We start from the raw sequence: 11,495 nt of genomic DNA, 5'->3' as shown, positions 1-11,495 counted from the left end.
GTTTAAAAAAAAAGATAGTTAACCAGCTGATTTGTCTGTTATGGAGGAGGAGGAACTCCGCTGTGGTTGCTTTGATGTGGCCCTCCATGTTCATACTTTAATCGTTTCCATAGATATTTTATTATCATAAATCGAGATCTTCTCTGTTTCATCGCGAGCTCTTCTCCTTCTTCCCGAGTAGTTTTATTGTTCTCGTTCAGTGCTAACACTTACTTCAACGTCTTTAGGAGTCATCGTTCAGGGATCCCCCTATGCTTCCTTCGCCCGCTGTGCCACCGTCAATTGTAATCTCATCATGTCGTTCACATAGCGAATTTCACGACACATCAGGTCATATCTTTTTACCAAACACAAGAAAGTGAGTTTTTCTTCCCATTTTTAATTTTTTAAAATTTGATTATGTATTTGATTCTTAAATTTACATTTTAAAAGCTTCCATCCCAACTGTTGTACAGAAGATGACTGCGTTGTACTTTTAAGCTCCTACTATTCTTTCTTTCGCCTGTTTCCTGTTGTGCTTCTTCCCTCTTCACCACCGCATCCACGTCTTTGAGATCCACACAAAGTTGCAGCCGTTAGTAAACGTACGATGCTGTTATGCATGGATAATGCCACGAGTTAGAAAAGAGAACAATTCCGCCATCGCACCATCGATTATCGCCATATCGATCGGCAGAGGAGGTGACTGGTGGCTGCATCAACAGAGGAACAATCTGTGATGCGATACGTTCGGTAATAGCCATGTGCACTAAAATCTTTCCAAACAACAGGGTCTCAAATTGAAATCCTCGCCATCTCTGTATCTTTAGGAAGTCATTCATAAACTGAAGTATGCGCATATGATTGTCCAGATTAAATTGCATGAAGGTCAACCCAAAAATACTAAGAAGAAATCCATGGTCACTATAAGGCCTGAAAAATGAACCAACTTCGTATAGTTCCATTGTAGGACAGTGCTTGATTGCTCCGTTTCCTTTTTTTCTTTTGTTCTCTCCTTCCATCCATTCACTAACGTTTAATTACTCCTTCCAATTATTTCAATTATTGAACTGAGTTTCAAAAACCATTTTCCACTATCATTCAACTGAAACTAACTAGAACTAGGATTTGTGAGTAGGATGGTGAGGCGACAATTCAGCGAGTGACTTTAAGAAGCAAGTGGTCACAAAGTACCATTAATTGAGATTGTTTAAAGAAAAAAATACATGTTAATGAAACAAACAAATAAACAAATATATAAGATTTCACTTGGTATGGTCCAGAGGTGTACCCTGCTCTTCGTAACATTTGTCTCACTCTTTTTTCATTGTTGCGTGGATATAGGGCAGTGAGGACAGGTGTTATGAACGGTCTTGAGCGACTCCATGTTCTAAACTCACTAGAGGCCATCGATGGGCTTGATCGAAGCGAGAGAAGAATCTGTAAGTAATTTTCGAAGCCCAATGCTACTTCCTTGGGAGTAGCATCGCTTTTTTGGTGCAGACTGAAGAAATATTTAACTGACAAAGGAGCGGAAACTACTGTTGATCGAGGCGCAGAGAAACAGACATTGGAAACGATTTTTTTTTGAAAAGAGAAAAAAAACATTATTTTCTATGTTAAGCTCTTCTCACTAGTACGTAAGGTTAGCACGTAGTTTACAAGTAGTACAAATAATGAAAAGAAGAAACGCCTCCTACAAAATTCATAAAACAGAAACACCAATTACCAATTATCCAGCGAAACAAATCCTTACACCTAGAATGACAAAATCTAAACACGAGAAGTAAATTACTGGTTCAGTTACCCGGTAAAGCAACTCTTTACAGTTGTAGTAATGAGATCCATTAGCTAAATTGTACCTAAAAGATTTGATCTAATCAATCTTATCGGTTCCAAGAGTTGCTCCTTGTTGCCTGGGCACTCGTACGCTCTTGTTCCTATTCTAATTCCTGAATTTGTAAGGAGTGTCTCGTGTTTCTAATGGAGTATTCTCCTACTACGTTCCCAAACCTCTCTTATACTAAAATGACACAGAAAACTTCTCTGAGCGTTGCCTATGAGCTTCGGCACATGATTGTGAAAGTAGTGATGAGATACAAGTGGCACCCGCCGTAGTGGGCGGGGAAGATAATCCTCTCAGAAGGACCGCGTGCACTTTGAACCGCCACCTCGACGGGTAATGTAGAGATCATTGTTATTTCAGTGATCACACGAATTACGCTCATTTTCAAAAGAATCGTGAACGACCGATTTATGCACGTATGCATAACATCAGCATTGAATTTTGTCTTTACAATCCGCCACTCATCGGTAATGAAAGGTCGTGTTAACACTATTTTTGAAAAAGTCATCCAGCAATTTATCGGCGCGTGTTATTCACGCATTTGTCCTGGTAGCATACTAAAATATTTGTGCACTTGTAGAAGTTTCAACTCGGCATGCAAGGGAAACCTCAATTTATAGAGATACTTTAAATTCTCTTTTCTTCTCCTTTTATCTCTACACTCATCCTCGTCATTTTGATGGTGTTTTTGGTGTTTTTTTCTGTGCGGTAAGGGGCACTATGTTTCGCTTTAATATTTCTTATATTATATTTATCTTTTTTTTTGATGTCGTTAACCCCAATCAAAGGCAGCGGTATCGCGATTTTGTCGTGGTGCGGAACCCACAGCGAAAGCGCAGAGTTCGGATAGTAGAACCCAGAGTGGGTCCGCTCATCCTCTCCTAATCGTCGTCAAAAAACGGCTTGGAAGACGCCGTTTTTACCTCGCCACCCTCGTGCACGCGCCGCACCCAAGTGCGTGCGGTTATGATCAATTATGTCTTCTCACCAGCTTATTCAAGTGCCACCAATGAATAGGCTGCTGAGGGGACCGGAACGTGTACATAGAAGCGCGTTCCAACGTACCTTGTACGAACTGAAGCGGTTCTCACACTTTTTTTTACGACGATTAGGAGAAAATAAGCGGAACCACGCTGGGTTCCGCAATCTAGCAGGACTCTGAGCTCTCGCTGGAGGTTCTGGACCACGTCAGAATCGTGACACGCTGCCTTTAACACAGACTTATGCTCGAACTTAATGGGCATCAATGTAGTAATCAGTAATGATGGCTGCGTCGACCTGTGAGGTGGACAGTTGACAAAGGTTGAATGTAGGCTTCAAAACTGTTTGCGAGGATTCGTGTACATTTATTCTTTGTTGTGGAAGTTTTCCTGCTCTCTTTATGCTGTATTATTTGAGGACGTCAATGAAACAAGAAGTTTTTTTGGAATCACGTTGATGAATTCTTGTCTCGCCTTACATCTTTATCTTTTTCTGTGATTTTTTTTTGATTCTATGTGACAGCATGTGGTGTTTGTTGAGAGATTTTGAGCTACTAGTCATCTGAGAGTACATCTTGATAACATTTCGCAGCATTCCGTGGAGAGTTTAATCTAAAACATCGAACTGACTTCTTGCCCGCAGTTCCAGCGCATTCTCGATTTGAGCGTGTGCACTATAGCCCTTCTTCCTTCTACATTCAAAGAAATCCTGTTCCTTTCAATTGCTCCTAGGAAAATTCCTAGTTTTCAGTAAAAAAACATAGATACAGTAGGGTCAAAACGATAACGAATCACGATGCAGTTGCCTAAGCGGCTGCGTTCGAAGTTGTGCGGCGAGCGCAACGGCTAGAAACTTGAGGGGACCCTTGCTGACACCATTTCGCGCTGCAGCTCGCGATGGTCCCACCCCGACTCTTTTTACGACGATTAGGTAGAGATGAGCGGAACCACCTCGGATCCTTACAGTCCTATCTCTAGCTTTTCACGCGGGTTCTGGCTTCCCTCACCAGATTCTAGCTTGCTGGTTTTAAGTTCCCCAATCATCTCAGTGCTTTCTGTGTGGCGATGGCGCGCCTGAGATGATAAATCAGTGTTGACTTTGATTTTCCAGGCTCAGTCGAAGGCGATAACGCCGGAACGTTACCCGTTAGTTAACAAAAAAAGATTAATACCAATCTTGGTTAGAGCTCAAGCAAATCAATAAAACGCTATGTGCTCAGCGACCGTCGAACACCGTTGGACATTATGGGGATCTACAAGTTTTTATATATGCAGTCCATTTCTATTTTTCGTATTGTATAGTATAACAATACTCGGAGTCAGTGTTGATTTAGAGCTTAGGAATGGTTCAGTAGGATTTGCTATCTGGGGGAAAATGTAGGTGGGGGCCTCTCAGCCGCGCCCTTATTTCTTGGAGCTATATCTTCGTTTTTTTTCTCTTGTAGTGGTAATAGCTTACGTGTCATAGATTATCCGAAACTAATGCTCAGGTTTTAGAGCTCCGACTGACTTAGTTATTTACTTCCAGAAATAAGAGCGCTTTCTGTGCACGTGAGGTGGGTGGATCACGATAAATGGGTTTAGACCCGGTGAAACAACGTGTGGTTCAGTGGATATAGTTCATCAGAAAATAAAGCGAAGAGCTCACAAATTTCCTTCCATACACGGTACCTACAAGAAGCATCAAATTCCACAGGCAGACCGCCTCCTTGCCGTATGATCCGACAAGGAGAAACAACATGATAATTTAAACATCTTAAATCATCATGTTCCGAGCAACACCCATCCCGCCATGCTTTGCACGCGATCGCGGATGTCTTCTGATGTTTGCATGAGCGCCCTACTAAGATCTCTATTTCTAATTTTACCATATAACTAAGCTCCCAGGAACAGCTGAGTAGCCACCTTAGGGACCTAAACCTTAATCGGGTGGCACATCATACGTCTTCCTTACGACTATTTTTGCTGTACCTTCTCTCTAACCTTATGATGTCCGTACGAATTGCTTTATTTCCGTATCGTCTCTGTACATTTTTCTTGTCAATCGATTTCGGTGCTGTTCCAAACGATTTCGAAAGTGGCCTCGTTTTACATCCGTATTCCATTGTCGACGTTTTTCAGCAGCTGTGTTGAAATGTGCCTTGTTAACATTGTTTGATTATTTTCGGTTTTTTTTTCTTCATCCTTTTTACTGTCTCCTCCTATTCAATTTTGGTTAATATTTCCTTTTTTTTTCTTGGATGCTTCATTGCTTCCATCGTAATTCCATTTTCGCACATTTTCTATCGTTTTCCGTGAGTTCCTCCTGTTATATTATGTTCTTTCGTTTTTATAGATCTAGTGCTAGCAAAATTCTACAGTACGCCACAGTCAGTGAGTTTTTCTCCTCATTTTAAAGTGTCTACGACCTTCGTCTGTCCGCATTAGCATTCAAAATTCCTTTTTTTCTGTGGAAGTGCTCCTCGCCTCATCTCGCTATTGGACCGCAGCCAACCCGGCAGCGTAGGCGAGGCCTCGTTTTGTGGTCTGCGCTCTTCCGCACGTGATCCCCACAAAATTGCGCGCCATAATATGTGTGTGTTCTGTTTCGTTTTTTCAAACTACTATTTCTTTTCATTGTCATTTCACTTTTCGTTTTTTGTTAGCATTGACTACTTTGTAGTTTTTTTCAGCAACAAAGTGCACCCCTTTTGCTATCCCACAGCCCGTGACTGAGTTGAGATCCGACAGCAAATGGGAGTGTTTCCATGCTGACTGTTTCTCGTATTTCCTATGATTGATCGGTGGTTTCACGCTTTTAGTGTGTATTTGTATGCATGATTCCCTCCGCCCATCTTCCTCTCGTCTCTTTTTCTCGAGGACCGGTTTCTTGTGCAATTTCACGCCACTGCAGTTTTTAACGTCCAAAGCGATGAATTTGATGCTCTTAGACTTGTAAGACCCTAGACACTAATTTCGTGATATGAATCCGTGTATTTGAGGACTTCTCGAGAGCGTGTTTTCTCTCACACACGTGTTTATCGAACTTGTAGCGATTTCACATTAGGTGTTTTGAAAGATGTGTGAAGGTTCCAACTAATTGCCAGGAGAATAACATCTGAAATGAACTTGGGCAGATTACATCCAAATTAGTCTATATTCTTCATCGCTAAATTGTGCAGTGAACGCTTAATTAGAGATTCCAGTCTCCTTCATTTTTCTAGCTGGAGTTCGATTTTGTTCATTTCTGCTGTAATATGACGACAAAGTTCAACAGATTATTAGCGTAGAGCTATTGATAAGCAGCCACTTGAGCATTTTAATTGAAATAACAACAAAGAAATGATCATTCGCTTCTTATAGAACTCCAGAGGACATCCGTGCCAAAACTGCCATTAAACGAAAAACTTAGTAGTAGCTAACTTCACATCTAGTCACCGGTACCAAATTTTTCGTCAAGCAGTTAATGTTTTCGTCTTCTTCTTTACAATTTTTATTAGTGTACAAATGGGACCTTAGAGGTGGTATGATCTGCGTTAGAACCGACGAACAATAATCAAGCTTCACATTAGAACCCAGTAACAACCATTCCTCGAAACAGCAAGTGATGTGAAGCGGCAAGTTGCGTTTTCGTGGAGGAATGCTCGTTCAGTTCCATTTCTCCAGTAGAGAATAAAACGTAAATTTTGGAAATGATGCAGAAGATTTGGAAGACGGCGTAAATGTAACAATCAAAAGCCAAGGTGGTCTTCATACGTGCGATATAAGGGGAGCCGGACCCTCCTCTCGTGAAGTGGGCCTAGCTCATGGGGATGGGGACCCCTTCGCCAACCGTCCAAAGTGAAGGGGGTCGGAGCGCCGGCTCCGACTATCGCATCTATTGTGGCCACTACCGGAATGGCTACTTACCGTAAGAAATTAATCTGCTCATCTGCTAGCATATGTTCTTCTTTTTCTTTGGCATGTTACGGGCTTTCTATGACAAATGACGCTATGTTCGTTATCTTAAAAGGGACTCACTCACTAGCAAGGCTTGCTCCTGTAGGATTATTTCTATTTTTAGAATTTAATTAGCAGATTCCTTTTTCCTGAGATGTGATTCACCTCTTGTTTGTTGTGTGGTTATATTTTCAGCATTTCGGAAAAATTGATCGGTTCACTCCATTAGAACTTGAACTATTAAGGGGTGGATGTTAAACTGTTCACTATTATTTGAGCTATTAACTATAGAGTATTTAATCGTTGGACAATTGCATTTGTTATTAAACTTTTTGAGCAAATGAAGCTGCAACCAGTGCTGATATATAGCTTGTCACCGCTGTAGTGTTTTCGTGCAATATCGCATCATTTGCTTAAAATCTACTGTTGCCTGCTATCTTATCACCTTTCTGTGTTCTACTGCAGTAATGGCAGCAAATTGCAAACTTGTCGCAAGCTCACAATCTGACTACGATTTTGTAGAATTGTGTCGCATTTGCACATTCTAACTCCCGGCCCACCTAGGACCAAAGCGAAACATTTTCTTTCAGGACGGTTTTTGAAATCGGAAGTTCTCCCCGTGCTAACGTTTTGATGGCATTCATTTTTATTTATTTATTTATTTTTGAAATATGATGTTCGTAATGTTCCATAATGTTTGTTGAAAAGGTGGGATGTCATTGAATTGCAATATCTAACGTACAAAACCATTAATACTTTTATTGAAATTCTCTGCTAATGAACAACTGTTGCGCCGTATCTTTCAAAATGTATTATCTTTTTCAGCTCAAACTATCTGGTAAGGTACCAAAGGTAATAAAAGGTTTTACTTTTCAATTGTTGTCTTTGCCCTAGCTAATAAATGGAGGAAATGGAATCGTATAAATTTACAGCGAACGCACCCTACGTGTGGTACCTCTACTAACATCACTCTTTTTAATGTAGTGATCGCATGACTACAGCCATTTGTAAACTTTTAAACGTCCCCCAAAGGCGTCGTATGATCGAGAAGCTCCTAATTTGCTTGTTTGCGTGACAAAATGAAATGAGCATTCTGAGTGCACTTAATCTGTATTGCTTGAATGATGTTGTCTCTAGACCATGCCGAGATCTTCGTGTTCTACTTTGCTTCAGCCCTCTATTCCCTCGAAAATTTTAATAATTAACGACGACCCAAAGGATATCTCGATATTACAGTTCACGACATGTTGACTTCATCACCACACCATACTGTTGTGTCCTCCTCATTCGCCGTTGTGGATGAAGGAGAAACTCAAGGTTCCCAAATAAACGACATTAATTAGGAGAGGATGACATTGCCTTAGAACCGCTCCATCAGTCATAAGAGAACTACTACGTAATTATGGTCAACACTTCACCATAACCGAGTTTAGTCATCAAAATCTCTGAGTCAACTTCTTTCCTAATGAAACTTACGGTTACCTACTTTGATGGTTACGCGACATAAGGTGAGACCCATCCAACCTTTCGATTTTTTCTCGTACACCTATACTATTTCAATTTTTCTTTATGTCATTCAAATACACAAGTCTTTATGTTTTTTTCACCACCAATACCTGCATATTTTCTGTTCTTATATTTTCAAGTTTGTTCTTTCCTTTCTTTTCAAACTTTTTCTTCATTTTTTTCTTTGGAAGACGAAGCTCAGTGGTACACTAAAGAACACAGTGTCTGCAATAAGGTATCGTAGATAGTAGAGGTCGGAACTAACAGTCATAACATAACAGTCAGCGGAGCATTGCGTTCAACTCTAACGGAGTTCTGCGACCGACCAATGCCTGCGGGCACTGCTCGGAGACATGATTCTGTTACATTGTCACTTCGTGGTAACTCCTGGGCATATCGATTTTTTTTTACTACGGGAATATATGACGTTGTTTGCCGACTAGTTCAATTAAAACTTGGAACTTTTGTTCTTATCCCCTTCACTTTTAGACGGTTGGCGAAGGGGTTCTCATCATTTGGGGTAGACCCCCTTCAATTGAGGAAGGTCTGGCTCCTCCCTATCGCACCTATGTTTTCCACGCTGTTCTTTTTTTGCTTTTTTAAATAAGCCGTTTTCTCAGCAGCTGTTTGCTATTGTTGATAAAACTACTGCAGTTGTTGGCTTGTACTTTTCAAATCGAGTTATGAGATTTGTGTATTGACACTCAGATTACTGTTTATACTATAAGGACTAATTAACCAACTTGCTTGTGCCCCAAAACTTTTATTTTCACATTTGGTAGCGTACTCTTATCTTCACGTTCAGTGAGGTTACTTTCAAACATCAAGCAACTCTTTGTCGAAGAGTGCAATTCATATCATGAAGCTTACACATTCCATTGTGAGTGCATTTTTCTTATCGTCTTAGTTGAACTTTTCGTACCTATTCTAACTAAGCCAACCACGGTTCCCACAAGATCATTGGTGACCATTTCTTATGCTGTAAAACTCGTGGAAATGTGGGTTTGCTCGCACACACATCACGTTGACTTTAGTCACACTGTTATGTTTCCTGTAACGTCGTCCGTTCTCCATACACAATATTACACTCACCTGGACGTTTGCGTGCATATGGGAATGTATGCTTATCATTTCTTTAGTGTTGTGCCACACGTGCTCGTTTATCTTCTCCTCGTCCCCTTCATCACACTTTTTGTTCTGAGTCGCTACTTCTGATGAGTCCATGATTCGTATTCCTGGGTGGGTGTTCTTTGCCGTTGAACGACCTCCCGCGCTGACCTTTTTGAGCGGGTTCGATCGCCACTCCATCGCAGCCCATCTAGAGGGTTTGTCGCAGTTTCGTCTATCAGTGAATTTCTCTGCTCCTACACGTAGATATACTGTTGGACTCAACTCTTCTTGTCGTTGTCTTGTAATGGTTCCGAATGGGAATCATACTACACGCTAGAGTGTATAGAATTTTCCTCTCAACTCCGAGAATCTCTAGTTTTTAGTTTTAGTTTGGCGGTGCGCCATCTGCGAATATAAAATTATCGCGATAATCGCTGGGTCTTTGGGTCATAGCAAACGTCCTTTTGTTAGCAGCACTCAAAAACAGCTCGTAGTCTTTTTTCTTACTTTTTTGTCTTGAAAGAGGAGGGGAGTTGAAGCCACATGCTCCTCTTCATCTTAGTCGTTGCTGCTATGTTGCTACTTTAAAATTCAGAATAGAAATGTCGTTAGAAGTTGTATATTCCCAAATGTCGCTTTGAAACAATCGGTTCTGGCTCAAATTGGGTCCGAAATCTGTTGATAATTTACAGAATTACATGGGATCTTCTCGCAACTTCTCAGTGTTTTAGAAGGAAGAATGGTTTTGGACTACTCTGGCTCTGCAGATCGTTTTTGTTCGAGGGGACAACATTCGTATTAAGTTGCGCTGGAAAAGCACGTTTCATTGATGACGATAAGGTTCGACATCTTTGCGACAAATCCGAAAAGAATTGAGAATTACCTTGTACTGTCTGCGGATCACCTCTTTGCTGGAGGTTCTAATGTACAGAAAGAAGGAAAACGAACTTCATAAGAATCAACTTCCTCTAGATGATGTGGAGATCGTTGTCGTGATGTTGTTTCTGTTGAGAGCAAGAGACTTTTTTCAGCCAAGTGACTTGCTTATTAATTTATAGTCAGATCAAAACGACCTGAAGCGCAGGGCAGTTGCGTAGGCGACTCCGGTTAAAGCGGCGCGGTGAAACTAGTGGTTGTAATCGAAGTGGTACCCCCGCCAGTTTCACTCATCTCTGCTGGAGTCGCTTGCAACAGCCACCTCAACCGCGGTGCTCCGAGCGCAGCCGCTTCCGCAACTGCAGCCAGCTTCAGGTCGTTTTGACCCCACTAAAACAGCTCTAGAACTGTCCCGTTTCCTTTCCAATTCTATATATTGTATATATGGCTATCTCAATATTTAGAGTGCTTTGTTATTATGCACTTAGTTTGTGTTAGTATTTTAGCTGAGGTAAATGTGATATTTTGATGGTTTTTTTGCAACGGTAACTAATCGCCCGCTTCTCAAGAGCAGATTGGAACTACTCCTGACTGTGTGGCATAGTTTTTTTTTGCACAGATGTTTTTTTCTTCAGTGCTCTTCTCCGCTGTCGAAACATGCGTTTTTGTTGAATTCCATTCTTAATTTTATTCGTGTGAACAAGACTCGTTGATAGAACTTGTTTTCTGCTATTCATTGCCCATTTCCGTTTTCGTTTTGCGCCCATTCTTACGTTCTAGATGTGAAAGGTGCATTGGATCTATCTACTGTCTTTAGTGTGTCTACCGACGTGCTATGACTAAACCATATTCATCAGCGTCGATTGCTAGTTTCGAATTCACGAACGGTTTTAGTTTAATGTGTGCGCATTCTCAACATTGTTCTTTTCTAGATTTTTCCTTTTTTGTTTTATCAGTTCCAGCCAAGGTTGGATTTTTCGTGCGCGTCTTCAAACACCATCTTATATTCAGTATCGGTCACACTATATAGACTATTTATGTAGGTCTGCAATCGTACATGCGAAAAAGTTGCTGTGCTATTACCACTCTCATTTTCATCATATGCTATAATTGATTCGAGAATTTAATTTGTTTGATACATTTGCACAAGCGATTCAATGTGTTTGGTTGATAAAATCTGAATGCGTTGCGGTCAGCAGAAAAAAGGCTCGCCTCTACTATTACCCATCCAGTGATCCTCTAAAGATTAAGATTTCTGGCATGGACCTGTACTTGCTTCA

At 40.9% G+C, this 11,495-nt stretch overlaps 1 protein-coding gene across 1 annotated transcript in view; it reads left to right on the top strand.

The window, feature by feature from the left end:
* Positions 1–251: 251 nt before the first annotated feature.
* Positions 252–11,495, top strand: part of RB195_009710 (uncharacterized protein) — a gene marked incomplete at both ends in the record, with an annotated part of 58,190 nt that continues 46,946 nt past the window's right edge. Inside the window, one exon of the mRNA XM_064190382.1 lies at positions 252–358. Coding sequence (XP_064047966.1) covers positions 252–358 — 107 coding nt within the window. The remainder of the gene's footprint in view (positions 359–11,495) is intronic.

This window comes from Necator americanus, chromosome III (genome assembly GCF_031761385.1).
Source record: "Necator americanus strain Aroian chromosome III, whole genome shotgun sequence".
NCBI lineage: Eukaryota > Metazoa > Nematoda > Chromadorea > Rhabditida > Ancylostomatidae > Necator > Necator americanus.
This window is presented reverse-complemented; position numbering and strand designations above follow the sequence as displayed.